Here is an 18551-nt window from a genome sequence, read left to right on the forward strand (position 1 = left end):
ACGTCGTAGTATCTTTATTATTTCTGATCTCATGTTAGTACTGTAGTGGTTCTCCTTCTGCTCTCTCACCTGATACTTCAACTCCTCCTCCCAGTGCTGCGCCTCCTTCTGCTGCTGCTGTTGCCTCCTCCGAGCCCTGACACACACACACACACACATACACACACACACACACACACACACACGGAGGAACATCCTGACTCCACATCTGTACTTCAACCTGCATGAACTGATGTTTGGTGTGAGTGGTGTTTCTGCTACCTGTATCTCCTCTGCAGCGTGCTGACCGCTCTGTTGAGGCTCTTCACTCTGCGTCTGGTCTGATACGACCTCCAGGCCGCCTGGATCACGCACGCCGCCTGCACACGCTCAGCACACGCCTACATACAGGAGAGGAGAGGTCAGAGGTCAGCAGACAACAGAGAGAGACAGACCATCTCAGTTCCTTGATGTGATGTTTCCTCTCTCCTGGAGCCGTCTCGCAGGCCGTTCCAAGAGCGAGGCTGACACGCCCCTTTATCGGATACCAGTTATTGATCGGACGCTGCAGCTGATCGAACTGATCTGATACATCACTGCAGTTTCATATTGAAGTGAAGACAGATTGTTTCTGATTCATCATCTAGTTAAACATCTGTGTTAATATTCTTAACTTTTATTATATATAAAATTAAAGTCACATTTTACATCATTTATCGTCTTTATCATTCAGTCACACGTGAGGCTGAAAGCTTTTATGTGAGTTACATTATTTAAATTTTCCCTGAAACATTTAACCTAATAAATAAAATACACTCTGATCATATTCTGGCTTATTAAATAATTAATTCACAATCAGAATATCAATAATACAGACAATACAGACACAAGTGATGAATAAATCATATAAATGCATTCTGCCAGTAGAGATGCTTCCTGTGTCTCTGAGCAGGAAACAATATAAATATCATTGTTCATGTGCAGATGTTTGTTAAACAGGAAACAGCTGCTGCAGTGAACTGAGAGCTTTTATTAGTGTTATCAGACACAAACTCCATCAAACGTCACTACAGCCGACTGATCAGCTGATCAGCTGTGATCAGAGACGGACGTCGCTTCATGTGACGCTTCAGAGGAAGGACGTCTCGTTTCTATGACAACATATTTCCTCGTTTCCTCGTATGCTTCCAGAGACACCTGGGACTGACTCACTGTGCTTTCTCCTGATTGGATGAGCGCGATCAGCTGATCCACGTCCTCATCAAAGCCCCGCCCTCTCCAGTCTTTATCCAGCAGGCTGTCCAAACCTGCACACACACACACACACACACACACGCCGTGACCTTTAACCTTTCTGTCTGTTCCTACCGCTGATATAATAAATACATGAAGTGACCTCTGACCTCTGAAGCTGCGGAGGAGGCGCTGCAGGCGGAGCTCCAGCTGACTGGCCATGAGGAGGATCAGCCTGACGGAGGCCCCGCCCACCGCGGGCTCAGAGCTGACGGCTAATTGGCCGACGGCCTCGTTGAGCAGCAGCAGGGCGGAGTCATCGCTCAACCCGGAGAGGAAGTCACTCCACAGAGAGAGAGAGAGAGAGAGAGAGAGATTAATGACAAGGCGTGGAGCGACGTTAACGTATAAAAACAAAGATAGAAACTGTGTTACCTGCTGGATGTGCAGGTCTGAATCCACATCTGGACACACAGCAGAGACACAGTGACGTCATCACACATCTGGATCTGCTCGTAGTGAGCGGAGCTGAGAACTGGAGACAGACGCCACATTAGTTTTATTATTATTAGATATGATCACAATAAGTTTCCTGAAATCCTTCTATTAGTGCTGATATATATTTATTTATGGATCCTCTAATAATCAGCTGACGATCCTGTAGTTTAATGCAGCTCAGCGTCTCTTGGATTCATGAATTTCTCGTGATGATGATTAAACTGATAGATAATTCAGTATATTTTTAAAAATACTTGTTAGTAGATGAATTTATTGTCAATTCTGTTCTGCACATGAAGAAAAATATAAAATATCAGACGTATACTTTAACACCAGAACAGACCTGCTGCCTGATGAAACCAGATGGAATCAGCTGCCTGACCGGAGACCAGTCAATAAACTAATCACTAAGTCAGTCCGTGAGCTGATCAATAAGCAGCGAGGTGACTGACCCTGCGTGGTGAGCTGCGTGTGAGCTCTGAGCAGCCAGCCGACCGAATCCATCACCTTCCTGAAGAGAGACTGAAACACCGACAGGAAAACGTTAAAGACGAAGATCCTGGAGGAAGATTTGAAGTTTTTTTTTGAAGATCTCTCTCACCTCTGATCGCCTCATCAGCTGACTGGCCAATGACAGGAGGGCGTCCATGACTGACGGCAGGAACAGCCTATGAAAGGCCTCCGAAGGTTCATCAAGCTCCACCCCGACGCAGCAGGAACTGGACAGACAGACAGACCAGAGTTTAGACCAGTTCAAGAAATACTGTGAATGTAAATTTTAACAATTTCTAACAAACTGTTAATCATTTTAAATGCTGTACATTTGAAATTCTCCTTGTCAGTGGATTCCTGACGTTCTGTCTCGTGAGGTTTACCTGGTGAGCTGTGCGAGCGTGGCGGCGGCGGCGCTCCAGTTGCCCCGCAGCCTCCTGGGATCCAGAGAGAGGAGGCGGACGCAGTGACGCAGGACGCCGCTCAGATACAACTGAGACTTCACTCTGATCAACGCGCCGCTGCTCGTCTGCACCGCCGCCATGTTCAGAGCCTCTGACACACACACACACACAAAAAACACACACACACACACACACACAACTTTAACTCCTTGTTTATAGTTTTTATAGAGGATAATTTATCATGGAAGTCCTTATCTATATTATTTACTGAATTAAATGTTACGTTTGAGTTTACCTGCTCTGTGAATGCAGGTGTAAAGTATTTAATAGTATCTCAAAATAACTGTGTTGGTCAACGGTTTAAAGGAACATTTAAAAAACACTCCTGAAGTGAGTTACACTTCTTAACACATACTGCTAGAAACCAGACTACATCTACATTTCATCTATTTAATTTAATCTGAAATTTATTTCACTCTATTTCATTATTATCATAGTTTTTAATTCTACTTTTTTTAAATCACATTTTCATCATTTTTATTTCTTGTGTACATTACTCTCAACTGTTCACATTTGTTCTGTGTAATTATCGGCTTGTCAGTCATCTATGACGCACCTTGGACTGTATAAATAAAGTTTGACTGATTCACTGATTGATTGTATGTTTCTTTAGCACCTGACTGTTGTTTTAAGACAAACCTGAAAATTTGTGAACCCGTCCTTTAAGGGATACTTCTAGGTGATGCAGTAAACATTAGAGAGAACCCTTATTATAGTGTGTATGCCCCTGTGCATGAGTAACAAACAGGTAGACAGGTAGACAGGTGTCATGGTGTCTGTTTCACCCTGCAGAGAAGACAGACAGGTGAATAAGACACTAGTTGTCTCACTGTTTAAGCCGTTGTTCAGCAGGTTGACTCTCTGCTCCGGATTCAGGTTTTCATCCTCCAGCTGCCTCTTCAGCTCCGACACCAGCGGCTCCATCCTCACTATAACGGTCTTCACCTGTCCTGAAACCTGACAAAACACAAACATAAGATGATTAGTTTCTAACAGGTGTTACAACAAATTCTGCAACCAGACACATTATGTGACTGTATTTAAGAACTTCAGCTTCATTTCTGGGTCACACATTTTGAGATAGAAAATAACTGGAGAGACGTTCATTAGTGTGTCTGTATATCAGAAGTACCTCACCTGTCAGTATTTGGTCGGTTTGTTGGTCTTCTTTTAATCTAGCGTCACAAAATCTGACGGGTGACGGATTTCCGCGTAACACCTGTTAGCACGGCGCGGCAGCAGCAGCCTTGTTTGCCGTTTTATCTAACGATTAGCCGACATTAACCTCAGGAAAAAGCGACGTTCACCGATTAAACAACAGTTGCCGTGACTCGGTAAAGTTTAAACGTTGGTTTAGAGACGTTAAAGAGCGAGAAAGTGTGACGTTTTAAAGCTAGCAGTTAGCTGTTTGCGTCCAGCAGCTCAGCAAGCCGACGCTCTCTGTTTCTACGGTAACATGACGTCATCACGCAACTCTATCTATCTACGTTCTGTTCAGATGGTTTTATTAAAAAATGTCAATATAAATGTATTTAAAGTTAAATACAACAATATGTTATCAGGATACATTGAAACAGCACATTTTAATACATTTGATGATTGTAAATAATTGTAAACAGGATGTTAATAAAATTAGCTGATAGAAGAACTAAAGTAACTTAATGATCTCAAATAAAAGCGATAAACACCGTTTTCCTTCAAGTGTGTGATGATATTCTGCTTTTCTTTTAGGTAAAATAGTTCCAGTAAAGTGTAAAAGGATCATTTTTTCCAAATTTAACCAAATGGACACAGTTTATAAGTTAAATAAGAAGCTCTAATAAAAATACAAACTACGACTTTATTTGGCAAAATAGCATACAGAATCCTGATAACAAACCAAACATACACCCTCAATATTTTGATTAAATTGTCTTCATTTAGTCTGTTACTTATTATTTTGTACTAATTTAATTGTTTAACTGCATATTTTTCTGCAAAGTACTTTGGTCAACACCTGCTGTTTTTAAATAAATTTGAATTATGACATTTTAACAGAAAATCAGTGTAGATTTGAGATTAAATAAAAGGAAGAACATGAAGTGTTGATGTTATTTTTTCTGATATAATTTGTGGAACAACTGGAAATCAACTGAGAACTAAACTTGAGGCTGCAGTGAGCTGATGTGGTCTCTGGGTGGCGCTGCAGCTTCATTCATTCAGCTCACTTTTCACTTTTTATTCCTTTAACGCTCCAGTTTGTGTTCATCTTCTGGTGCAGATTTAAGAACTCTACATATGAGTGCTTGCAGAAAAAAAACATTAATGTTATTAATAATTATATTTATTATTTTATTATGTGATTGTCCTCGTATAGTTTCTTATCTTGCAAGAAAAGAAAACTTAAAGCCCATATTTTCCATTCTTACTTATATTTGACCTCACCTACTACAGTCTACTGGACTGTTTTCTTACTTTCTATCTATGATCTCTTCAATAAAAACAATCACTCATAACTGAACTTATTTAGTGCATTATTTGACAGATGTTGTATTGCATCTCTTTGCATAAAAATCCTTTTAGATTAACGATATAAAATCTTATTCTCGTATATTATAATATTTATCTCTTATTCTTATTGATATTTATTTATTTAAATACATTTTTATTCATTTTTTATGGGTTATTGCAGTTATTCTGCTGTGAGGGTGTCAGTTTAATAAATACTTTATATGTGGTATAGAAGAAAACAACATATAAACAACAACAACAACAACAACAACAACAATAATAGTAATAATAATAATAATAATAATAATAATAATAATAATAATAATAATAATAATAATTAGAATAATAGAAACCCTCCTCTCAGCTGATGACGTCAGAATCCGTCATGTTAACGGGAGCAGCTTTAATAGTAACTGTAACAGTAACAGTAACGTTAATAGTAACGAGAGAGGCTGTGTGTGTGTGTGTGTGTGTGTGTGTGTGTGTGTGTGTGTGTGTGTTAAACGGTGCAGCAGCTGCTGCAGCCCTCGTGCACAGCGCTCCTCTCTCCACGGTGCGCCTGCGTGCTGGAACACGGACCGACCGACCGCTGGACCGGGAGGAGGAGGAGAGGAGGAGAGAGGAGAGAGGGAGTGATATCGGGGCTGCTGTGGACTTCACGGTAACGGTACCTGCACGCAGTAACGGACGCTGCCAGTAACGCTGACGTGATGTGATGCCGCGCGGGATCACGGTAACGTAAGAGCAGCAGCAGCAGCAGCAGCGGCGGCGGCGGAGGAGGAGGAGGAGGAGGTGGAGGAGGACTGTCGAGCCTGAGCCGAGGAGGATGCAGCAGTGACGGACCGCTCGGTACCGGGAGGAGGGGAACACGGAGCGACTGCACCGACCCGATCTGATGTAAACCCCGCAGGGATGGACGGGTAGGCAGGGAGGAGGCGCGAGGAGCGGAGCAACCGACGGCACATAACGGAGGAGAGAGCGCGAGGAGGAGGAGGAGGAGGAGGAGGAGGGAGGCGGAGGAGCAGCGCGAGGAGGAGGGAGGATGAATCCGGTGGATGGAGGAGGAGAAGCGGGCCCGGACGGCCTGGCGACGGCAGGTAGGGTGTGTGTGTGTGTGTGTGTGTGTGTGTGTGTGTGTGTGTGTGTGTGTGAATGTGTGAATGTGTGTGTGAGTGAGTGTGTGTGTGTGTGTGTGTAGTGGGAGATGCTGTCGCCATGATGCCTCCACATCCGCCCATTGACTCAGTGTGTGTGTATGTGTGTGTGTGTGTATCTGTGTGTGTGTGTGTGTTGTAGGCTATATGCTATATGCTATAAATGTGTGTGTGTGTGTGTGTGTGTGTGTGTGTGTGTTAAGTGTGTGTCAGCATCCCTCTGTCCAATGGCACTAAGGTGTGTGTGTGTGTGTGTGTGTGTGTGTTGGGGGTGGAGGGTCCTACCAAGGAGGATTGTGGGAAGGCCTGCCTGGTTATTAAGCATGTGTGTGTGTGTGTGTGTGTGTGTGTGTGCGCGTGTGTGTGATGTCATGTAGTAATAATGTTACAGATATTATTAGCTGTTCACATGTGGTCATGTGACGTCTCCATGTTGCATTTATTTCAATGGGGCGTCAGCATCATCAAACATATTAATATTTATACCACAGCTGCACAAAATGCTGCTTTCTGATTGGCTGCCAGTTGTCAATTAAAAATCATATATGGGAACATTTGCTGTATGTAGAGCCCAACGTGTGTTAACCTGCAGGTAACCATAGCAACACAAGTGATGCTGTACCTGACCACATCAAGATGAAGGGTTTGGTGTCAAAAGTGTGAAGTATAGAAATGATTCAATTGGTTATCGTACTTTACATGATAACGGTCGTTGACAGCATCACCATCATTTTCTTGATAAAGAGCTGATACTTCATGATAAATAATGTTAAGATGTTTCATTAAAATGTCAACAATCAACCTCTGAACTCTATAAATAACGTTTTATTTCCATCTGTAGCATAAAGAGCTGCATGTTACTGCACACTAAGAATCACCAGGTTCATATTTGACCCGGTTTGGGTCAATAAACTGCAGCAGTAACACAACAGCAATCTGTTGTTTCACACAACAAATTTAGCGAGAAAACTGTCACAAATGTTTTGTTTCTTGTGCAAAAACGATGTGCATGTGACATTCAAAAGATACACAAGTTATTAACAATCAATAACAAACTGTGAAGAGATTATAACAAGCTTTAGTTTGGGTCAATAACCATACGGTCAAATACAAAATAACACTAAAAGTGGCTCAAAACAACATTAAACCAGTAGTGTGTTGGTCCCATAGCAACATTTTAACCCAGCATGTGCATTATCTGAGACTGATGATCAGTTCTGGGGTCTTTTAAGAAGAATTATATATAACTCAAAGCAGATTGAGCACTTTTTTAGGCCTACTGTTAAATGTAAAGGAGGTGCAGTGACGTTTTTCAGCCCTGAGTTTTGTCTACAGGCTTCCTCAGTGTGCGTGTTGCTAAAAAAGGTCGTGAGTAACTTGTTAAAATAACTGAAGGCGACTAAGTTGAGCATAATAACAACTCAGAGGTTCTCTCATCTGGATTTTATTGGTTGGACGGTGACAGAACGATGTTTAGAGTAAATTAATCAAACTATACAATTAAGGGAGTAGTTATTATGAAAGAGGTGAGAACGGACCTGCTCTATGATTAAAATGATTGTGTAATGATGTGTAACCAGGGTAGTTAGGGGGGGAAACAGAGAACAAGACAAGTCCAGCAGCTGTGAGTAATCAATCGTAAAGAAAACTAAACTGTTAGACAGACACATCTAAATGTTGAAATTTAGTTGAAATATCTCAGTCTGGATCAAAGTGGTGGACTCAGATCTCCACGCTGCTAACGTGGCTAAAAACAAATGAGAATCAGAGCTAAAAATATTACATGAAGGTTGGTACAAAATGTATCAAACACAGTGTACCATCACTAACTTATGATGGTGGAGAGCTGGAAGGACGAACTGAGAGTCTGTTCTTCATTACAACCCAAATCACAAACCTTCAACAACCAGGCTGAAGGCTCTGCAGAAAACCCATTGATTTATTAGTGAGCGACAGAACATTATCTGCAATTTCTAAAGCAAAAATGACTAAAAATGGTTGCTTTAGTCTGTTTTATAATATGAATAGAATATTGTTTGTTTTTGGAGTCGTGTTTGGACAAAATCAGACATCTGAAGACAGCAGCGTGCACTCTGGGAGAATGTGTTTGGCATTTTTTACACTATTTTGTGATGTTTTAAGGGATCAATAATGACAATTAATGTTAAGTGGCATCACTTTATGCAACCATAAAGACATGATGGGATATACCACTGCAAGCGACTGTGCTGTGATGTACAAAGGGAACACAGAGGAGGCTTTACAAGGACCTGACCTGACAACCTGACAAACATTTTGCTTGTAGCAGCAAAAAAATCTATAACAGAAGATGGTGTAAAGCCAATCCTGATATAGTTCAGGACATTTACTCAAAGGCAAAACTGACCCGAGTTAAAGGAATTATCGGGAAAATTGGACCATTTATATAAAATGAGATACTAAACAGTTGAAACATGTGTTTAAATATTGGAAATGAGAACGTATTGACATGTATTAACAAGTACTACATGACAGCTATTTAATATATGTATGATGCTGTCACATGTTGGTGGTTCCAGATCTAAAAACCCAATAAAAATGAAAGTATGAATATAAACTCTGCTAACTAACCTTGACTAAAACAGACCATGAGATGAGAACCCTGATGTTCAGCATATTCGACACTTTACATTCATGTCATACATGATGGAAGGAGGAGATTATATGTAATTGCAGAGTTGGTCATGTGAGGGTTAAGAATGACTCGAATTGTATAAAAGCAGACACACACACACACACACACACACACACAAGGAGAAAATTAGCGTTACTATTTATAAAACTAGTATTTACACAGTTACACAGTCATTTAATAGAAATGAGAGAAAATCATAACAGACAGTTGCTAGTTACAGGCTTTATTAAAAAGAGATGTTTTGAGCTGCTGTCCACTGAGTCAGCAAGTCTGATATTTAAAGGCAGAGTGTTCAATATTTTTGGGGCGTAGCAGTTAAAAATGACTGCACTTTGACAATATAACACTACCACAATATACCAATATACCACAACTTATACTACAGTATAACACTACCACAATAAACCAATATACCACTACTTATACTACAATATAACACTACCACAATAAACCAATATACCACTACTTATACTACAGTATAACACTACCACAATAAACCAATATACCACTACTTATACTACAATATAACACTACCACAATAAACCAATATACCACTACTTATACTACAGTATAACACTACCACAATAAACCAATATACCACTACTTATACTACAATATAACACTACCACAATAAACCAATATACCACTACTTATACTACAGTATAACACTACCACAATAAACCAATATACCACTACTTATACTACAATATAACACTACCACAATAAACCAATATACCACTACTTATACTACAATATAACACTACCACAATAAACCAATATACCACTACTTATACTACAGTATAACACTACCACAATATACCAATATACCACTACTTATACTACAATATAAAACTACCACAATATACCAATATACCACTACTTATACTACAATATAACACTACCACAATATACCAATATACCACTACTTATACTGCAATATAACACTACCACAATATACCAATATACCACTACTTATACTACAATATAACACTACCACAATATACCAATATACCACTACTTATACTACAATATAAAACTACCACAATATACCAATATACCACTATTTATACTACAATATAACACTACCACAATATACCAATACACCACTACTTATACTACAATATAACACTACCACAATATACCAATACACCACTACTTATACTACAATATAACACTACCACAATAAACCAATATACCACTACTTATACTACAATATAACACTGTGTTAATTCAAGTTGGGTTTAAACATCTGGAGCGACTATGTGCTGATGTGAGGCGTCCATGTTTGTTAGGTTTAGAGGTGTTTCTGTTAGGTGCATTCAGATAAACCAGAGTTTGCAAGTCATAACTAGATACTTCGATGTTCATGCAACAACAGTGCTGTTGTGCAGTTATTTGAAATATTGCAGATTTTACAAGGAAGCAGCAAACAGAGAATCAAGTTACAAATGTTTGAGGTCTTTAACTGCAGCTGCATTTGCATTTTTTTTTACATTTTACTTGCACTTCTAATTTATGATGAAATTGAACTCTTGTTCTTATTGAGTTTGAATGCACTTAGTCTGTCTGGACGATATGAAAACCGGATGTATTCTAGAGGCCAGTTTAGATACTAAATATTTGTATCTGCATATATATCTGTCAATAAACACCAGGCAGCACAGACAAGTTTGCTTTTTCAACTGTAAAACCTCCTGCTCACTACATATCATGTTTATAATCACAGTTATGTTAAAAAAATAACAAATATGCACTGGATGTTTCTACATGGCTGCTCTTTAATTCCAGTCGGTGATTATTAAGAGCTGTAATGGACTTGTAGTGGTTTCTCTTTCATCTTATATTTGTCTTAAGCAACCATATAATGTGATTTTATTTATTTATTAATATGTATATCTGAGAGGAAAATGCACGTTTAGAGTTTTGTGTTTGTACTTACTTTATCTATTTAGTATTTTATGTTCTCTTCATGTTCATTTTCAAAAAGCAACACAAGAAAAGTTAAAACATAATTATCAGCTGATATATTGGCATCTAATTTTTTAATATTAACACCAGTATCGGCTTTAAGAATCCAGTATCAGTCGGATTCTGATGTCTTCGTTTTGTTAGCGGCTGACATTTTGGAGATTCAAAGGACATTGTGCTGAAACGTATTCATTAATTTTTGTTGTATTATCAGGGTGATGAGTCCTGACAGACTGACAGCAAGTTTCTATGAAGACTTTTCATCTGCTCTGTACAGCAGCTATTTTAAGCTTTACACTGACTCACAGTGTGTGTGTGTATGTGTGTGTATGTGTGTGTGTGTGTGTTTTATTGGTGTGAGACAGCTTTATCAGAATGGAAATCCCTTCTCTAACTCTCTGCGGTGGTGTGGACTCACTGTGATTGACAGTTGGTCTTGAGTCCGCTTAAGTGACAGCTTGAGTTTTCTGACTGTAGTCTATAGATAAACACGCCGGATTTAAGTGCAACACGATATAAACACAGTGTCGTGTTTACGCTCTTAACAGACCACGAACACCCACCACTCACTCATTAGCGACTGCAGGCTGTTAGCTTCTGCTCTCAGACTAAATACACATTAACATGAGGTCTATCTGCTGGAACACAAGTCTGAGGGATTCATACTGTCTCTGCTTGCATAGGAAACCTGCATACAGTGTGATGCAGGGGTATCGTCTTTAACTCAGTTATCACCGCAGATGACAAACAGCCTGCTCTCGTATTTTTAATTGATGATTTATTACTTGTAACAGGAATAAAATCTCTCAGCAGGTATCATGTTAGGCTGCTATCTGTGGAGGTTCACTGGAAAATCAGTGTTGCAAGCTCACACGTAGGCAGGTTTTTTAAAAATACCGAGGTCCTGAGTACAGTCCAAATTTCAACGAGTCACCAAACAAATTCTGTGGAGTTTTTCTGAGTATTTAAAAAAGAAAATCTTTCCACATTATGGTTTAAATGTTTTATAAACCTTCTCTACTCTGGCACATACAGCATTTAACTCAAATATTTATCTCAATATATCAGAATCAATTATTTATTATCATATATTCATGTAACATAAAGTTTCCATGTCCCACATTTCCAGAAATACTAAAGAGGAAGCATCAGCTCACTTCTGTGCAACCTGCAGCATTTCTGTGTTGTTTTTTTCTGTATTGGCGGCGTGTTTCTGTATTTTCTGTATTTGGTTGTGTTTCAGTATTCTCAGCATGTTTTAATATGTAGTTGTGTTTCTATATTTGCAGTGCGTTTCTGTATTTGGTTGTGTTTTCAGTATTTGCAGTGCATTTCTTTATTTCGTTGTGCTTTCTGTTCTTATAGTGCATTTCTGTATTTGGTTGTGTATCAGCATACACAGCATGTTTCTGTATTTAGTTGTGTTTCTATATTTGCAGCGCATTTCTTTATTTTGTTGTTCTTTCTGTATTAACAGTGCGTTTCTGTTATTTGGTTGTGTTTCTATATTCACAGCATGTTTCTATATTTGGTTGTGTTTTCAGTATTTGGTTGTGTTTCTATATTTGCAGCGCATTTCTTTATTTCATTGTGCTTTCTGTACCTACAGTGCATTTCTGTATTTGGTTGTATTTCAGTATTCACAGCATGTTTCTGTATGTAGTTGTGTTTCTATATTTGCAGTGCGTTTCTGTTATTTGGTTGTTCTTTCTGTATTTACAGTGCGTTTCTTTATTTGGTTGTTCTTTCTGTATTTACAGTGCGTTTCTGTTATTTGGTTGTTCTTTCTGTATTTACAGTGCGTTTCTTTATTTGGTTGTTCTTTCTGTATTTACAGTGCATTTCTGTTATTTGGTTGTTCTTTCTGTATTTACAGTGCGTTTCTTTATTTGGTTGTTCTTTCTGTATTTACAGTGCGTTTCTGTTATTTGGTTCTTTCTGTATTTACAGTGCGTTTCTGTTATTTGGTTGTTCTCTCTGTATTCACAGTGCGTTTCTGTTATTTGGTTGTTCTCTCTGTATTCACAGTGCGTTTCTGTTATTTGGTTCTTTCTGTATTTACAGTGCGTTTCTGTTATTTGGTTGTTCTCTCTGTATTTACAGTGCGTTTCTGTTATTTGGTTGTTCTCTCTGTATTCACAGTGCGTTTCTGTTATTTGGTTGTGTTTCTATATTTACAGCATGTTTCTATATTTGGTTGTGTTTTCAGTATTTGCAGAGTTTTTTTTTCTAAATGCTGCACATGAGTTTGTGAAGATGTTTCCTTCATTTGCTTTCCTTTCATCTGTTTTTTTTCTTAGTCGCGGTGTGTTGAGCTCTCAGGGCCACCGTAAGAAACAGCCATGTAACTCTTCCTTCATGCACGTTCACCTGCATGCAGACTGGAGAAGCACGCTCGGGCTTAATGCACTCTGAGGTGTCTTGTTATAGAAATAATGGACTCAGTGGAGGAGACGGCACTCTGATTCACATTATGATGTTTTTCTCCTCCAACTCAACATCGATTTTATTGTATTAGGACACCTACTTGTTTATTATTGCTTGCAAATTCTTACATACTTAGTGTATAGCATTGATGGTTTTGGTTTCTTTTTGGTTGTATCTGTAGATTTGTGTTGTCAGACTATGACACAGTTGAGAAGGTAGAGCTAGATTTTTAAATTGTGTATACGCCAGCATCCCCCGATAATTCATCAGTGGTCTCAAGCCAAATAATTAGTCTAGATTAAAACAGACCGTTGGGGACAAAAACAGTCAATCTGGGTCTGAAGTGTCAGTGTGAGCTTTGAGGAGACAGATCTGTCCTACAGGACAAAAAGATTCAAGGACACTAATGACGGAGAAACAGGACAGTGTGAAGCGGTATATTCACGTTGCATAAATGTTCCCTTTCACTTCTCCTTCATCTGCTTCCTGTTTTTAGGTTTTCTCTCTGAGGGTTATCACTGCTCGGCAAGCTGCTAATGTGAGATGTTTAATGCCCTCAGTGTGTGTGTGTGTTGGATTAGCTTCCTCCCGCTGTGCTGGATGATCTGGAACACATGGGAGGCCTGTATGTCTGTCTGTAACACATATACACACACACACACACACACACATATACTGAGCTGTGTGTGTGTGAGTCAGCTTTTTAATTGAAATGTCTGTCAGCTCCTCTCTCTGAAGCCTGATTGGCTCATTTTTGAGGGATGGGCGGGGCTTCTGTTCTGCAGAGAAATTGTTGTTTTGCATGTCCTTTTTTTTGAAACATTACATCTACTGAAAGATTTATTTAGCAAGAAGTGATTCATGTTCTTGGAAACACACCCAGTTATATGAGAATATTGTTGCTAATCTCATGTCTTTACAGTAAATATGTAGCTGGAGCTACGGCAGATTGTGAGATTTTGTACGAATTAAACAAATATAATGTGTTAATTTATGAGCTTTAGAGGTGCTGGTAGGTGGATTTTGTTATCTTCAGACAGAACCATGCTAGCTGTTTTCCTTTGTTTCCCGTCTTTATGCTAAGCAGCTGCTGGCTGTAGCTTCATGGTTAGCATACAGACATGAGAGAGGAATCAATCTGAACATCTCACTCTGCAAGGAAGCAAAAACATATATTTTCCTTCCCTTAAACTTTGTGGATATATTCTTCTATCACATCATCATTTTTTAAAACCGCTTTCATCAACCATCTGCTGATCTCTTCTGTCTCTGTCAGGTTCTGGTAAAGCCGAGTGTGTTCGGGCGGTCGACGTCCTGACGGTGCTCAGAGAGAAAGTGGCCTTCGTCTCAGGTAACTCACACAAACAGCTACAGTTTAACCCCCCCCCCTTCTGGTCCCGTTCGCTCTTTAACTGACCAGGTTTGTTTTTTCAGGTGGACGGGACAAACGAGGCGGACCAATCCTGACCTTCCCTGCCAGGACCAATCATGATCGAATAAAACAGGAAGACCTCAGTCGATTGGTCACTTACTTGTCGACCATACCCAGGTACGTCCCACTCCGCCTGTCTGTCTCTTTATCAGTCCCTCCAGGAGAGTTTTTGTGATTATTACGGCCAAAAATGTTTGATTTTGCAGCAGCTTTTCTCAGAAATTGCAATACAATTTATAATGTTTTATCTGCTCTTTTTGTGGTAAAATTGCAGTATGTTTGAGGTTATTATGTCCATCTTCTGACCTACTGAATCAAACCTCATTTGGGAACATTTGGGAATTGTTTTGCTCGGTCTATGGCATCATTTTTGTTGGCAGGTGAGATTTGTCCATCTTCCACCTGAATGATGTCAGTTACCACCAAACCAAACGCCACGATTGGTCCAAATCACAAGTGGACTGTTGATTTGGACATTTCAGTTGGAAAAGTTGTGTAATTTAGCAAAATTGCAGCTTTTGCAAATATTGTGGAGATTTCTTGAAATTGCAAAGTTGCAAAATCACAATTTCCTGGAGGGACTGAATGATGTCTTTCTGTTTACATGGTGGTAGCAGGTGTGGACGTAAACACGACATGAAGACACCTGGGTTGTATTAACACTGTCTGTCTCTCAGTGAGGACGTGCGTGCCCGTGGCTTCACAGTAGTGGTGGATATGCGCGGCAGTAAGTGGGACAGTGTGAAGCCGGTGCTGCGGACGCTGCAGGAGTCGTTTTCCTCCAACATCCACTCAGCACTGCTCATCAAACCCGACACCTTCTGGCAGAAACACAAAACCAACCTGGGCAGTGCCAAGCTCAGCTTTGAGGTACGACTGCAGTACTAATACTACAGGCTGAAACACAATGCTGCTGCTGACTAAAGTACTACTACTGACAAATAAAATACTGCTGCTGCTAAAAAACTACTACTACTACTGCTCACTAAACTACTACTACTTCTAACTAATATGTTAGTGGTGCTGATTGAAGTACTAGTACTGCTCACTAAAAAACTACTGCTGCCAACTGATGTATTACTGCTGTTAATATAAGTACTTGTACTACTGTTGACTGAAAATATTACCACCACTAATAACTGAAGTACTGCTGCTAACTGGTGTAACAATACTGTTATGTGAAATACTGCTTACAAAAGTACTATTACTACTAACTGAACTACTGCTAACCTAACTACTGTTACTGCTAAATGAAGTACTACTACTGCTAACTGATGTGTTAGTACTCCTAATGTAAGTACTGCTGCTGACTGAAATATTACTACCACTAATAACTAAAGTACTACTAACTGAACTACTGCTAACTTAAATACTGTTACTGCTAAATGAAGTACTACTACTGTTGCTAACTGATGTGTTAGTACTGCTAATATAAGTACTACACTACAGTGACATACTGAAGTAACAATACTTTTAACTAAAATGCTGTTGCTAACTAAGTACTACTACTGATGTCTACTTTACTGCTATTGACAAATGAAGTACAAGTACTTTCACTGGTTCTCTTTCAGTACAAGTACTTGTTATGTTGCAGTAGAATTTCTGAAGTTTTACTGCAGTTGAGGTTCTGTTCTAAGATTGTATTGTCTTCAGACCAGCCTGGTGTCGGTGGAGGGCCTGTCCCGATTGGTCGACCCCTCCCAGCTGACCTCTGACCTCGGCGGCTCGTTGGAGTACGACCACGTGGAGTGGACCGAGCTGCGTCTGGGTCTGGAGGAGTTCTCGGGGGCCGCCACGCAGCTGCTGGCCCAGCTGGAGCAGCTGGAGGCCGGGCTGAGCCGCATACCAGAGCCCCAGGACGTGGACGAGGCCCGCAAGTGAGTCTCAGTCGTACTTATTAATTATTTAAGTTATTGATGAGGTATTATAACTTTATTCATTATTTAGTAACTATTTACTTTTGTTTACGATGATGTTTTTGTCATATTTTCTCTCTGCAGACTTCTGGAGGAACACGGTCGTCTCCGTAACACCATCGCCACGGCCCCAGTCGACGCCCTCGAACGAGAGGGGCGGAGCTTGCTCCAGCGCATGCGCCTGGGCCCCTCCCACGGTGATGCCCCTAATGAAGGTGGCAGCGGCGGCGGTAGCCACGGCAGCTGGCTGTCGGGCGGGGCGGACTTCCAGAGCGTGGCGCCGAAGGTTTCGTCTCTGCTGGACCGGCTGCAGGCGGCTCGCAGCCACCTGCTGCAGAGCTGGAGCGACAGGAAGCTGCACCTGGACCAGGCGCTGCAGCTGCACCTGTTTGAGCAGGACGCCACCAAGGTGAGGGGGGCGGGGTCTGGTGCAGGAGGTGCACAACAATAACAGGAGGTGTTAAATAACTCTCTCTCTCTAACTGTCTCTCTCTCTCAGATGTCGGAGTGGATCGCTCACAGTAAGGAGTTGTTCTTGCAGAGTCTGGCGGAGGTCGGTCAGAACCATCAGCACGCCGTCGACCTCCAGACACAACACCAGCACTTCACCGCCAACTGCATGGTCAGTGTGTGTGTGTGTGTGTGTGTGTGTGTGAGATGTCACACTGTGTTTGATGTAATGGATTTGTAAACGTAACTTTAACCACATTGCTACGTGTGTGTGTGTGTTGCTCGCCAATTCATAAACTCCAGGAAATATGGATGTCTTATGCAAAAAGATTTATTGACAAACACAAACTTGATCGATCCAAGGAGACAGCCGTTATAATTCAGAGTGTGAATGTAGACCCAGTGAGAAGCCACAACAAATCTGAAGGAAAAGAGTTGATCCACTCTCAGTTATTCAGGCAGCACCCAGGCGACCTTGTTCTAGTCACGACATCACTATAAGATTGTTTACTTTAGTGCTGTCTCTATGGCAACAATCATAGAGCCAGCTCTGTCCTTCACTGTCTGCTTGTCTAAGGAGCATTTTATATACGACACATATATGAAAATTCCTTCACGTGTGTGTGTGTGATGTCACACTGTGTTTGATGTAATAGATTTTTAAATGAAACTTTAATCGCATTGCTACGTGTGTGTGTGTGTGTGTGCGTGTGCAGAACGGCAGCGTGAACGTGGACAGCGTGGTTACCGTGGCGGCACGGCTCGCCGAGGCCGGTCACTACGGGGCGGAGCGGATCGCCATGGTGTCGTCACGGTTACAGGAAGACTGGAAGTCCCTGACGACGGCTTTGGAGGAGCGCAGCAACACCCTCGCCATGGCAACCGGCTTCCACCAGGGGGCAGAACAGGTGATCAATACACCTCCAGTACATACTGTACCAAAGTACTATCAGTGATCAATACAACTTTATACACAAACTTTTCAGTTTGCGCGGTCTAATAGCCTCCTTGCGTATAAACATGCTCTTCGTGCTGCTAGTTGTATGTTTGTATGTTTATTTCAAACATGTAACAAATAAAAAAACAAAACAATAATAACAAATAAAATGAACAGTAAACATATACAGAAAACTCTGAATAAACAACATAAATAAATATTTCATGTCCAAAAAGGAGCAGGAAGACGTAAACACTTATATGTTCTTACACCTTCTCCATAACTCAAACAATGAACTCAATATTCAACATATATACAACTCACAAACAACTACCCCAATGTTATTATGTACAACACAAATATCCAACAGTGTCAATCAGATATAACTGAGACAAAATCATTAAAATAACCCAAAATTTCTTTTTGACACTAAGCTC

General features: G+C 40.4%; 2 protein-coding genes across 4 annotated transcripts in view; one reads left to right on the top strand and one right to left on the bottom strand.

Moving 5' to 3' along the window:
* The window catches only part of iqcb1 (IQ motif containing B1), a 31056-nt gene that overhangs the window by 3227 nt on the left and 9278 nt on the right, over positions 1-18551 (bottom strand). The window contains exons 1-10 of one of the 3 annotated variants that reach the window (XM_044344360.1): positions 3804-4144; positions 3497-3623; positions 2586-2757; positions 2312-2429; positions 2163-2232; positions 1648-1747; positions 1383-1555; positions 1192-1286; positions 262-380; positions 70-136 (exon numbers count right to left, since the gene is read on the bottom strand). In XM_044344360.1, the coding sequence (XP_044200295.1) occupies positions 70-136; positions 262-380; positions 1192-1286; positions 1383-1555; positions 1648-1747; positions 2163-2232; positions 2312-2429; positions 2586-2757; positions 3497-3590 (1008 nt within the window). In that variant the 5' untranslated portion in view covers positions 3591-3623; positions 3804-4144. Of the gene's footprint in view, positions 1-69; positions 137-261; positions 381-1191; positions 1287-1382; positions 1556-1647; positions 1748-2162; positions 2233-2311; positions 2430-2585; positions 2758-3496; positions 3624-3803; positions 4145-18551 lie in introns of those variants that run through there. The other 2 variants (XM_044344361.1, XM_044344362.1) reach the window with 2 other exon arrangements.
* The window catches only part of LOC122976042 (kalirin-like), a 56665-nt gene continuing 44290 nt past the window's right edge, over positions 6177-18551 (top strand). The window contains 8 exon segments of the mRNA XM_044344293.1: positions 6177-6253; positions 14656-14730; positions 14814-14928; positions 15489-15681; positions 16465-16688; positions 16812-17136; positions 17227-17349; positions 17894-18085. Coding sequence (XP_044200228.1) covers positions 6199-6253; positions 14656-14730; positions 14814-14928; positions 15489-15681; positions 16465-16688; positions 16812-17136; positions 17227-17349; positions 17894-18085 — 1302 coding nt within the window. The 5' untranslated portion in view covers positions 6177-6198.

The sequence above is a fragment of the Thunnus albacares genome, chromosome 24 (assembly GCF_914725855.1).
Source record: "Thunnus albacares chromosome 24, fThuAlb1.1, whole genome shotgun sequence".
Taxonomy (NCBI): domain Eukaryota; kingdom Metazoa; phylum Chordata; class Actinopteri; order Scombriformes; family Scombridae; genus Thunnus; species Thunnus albacares.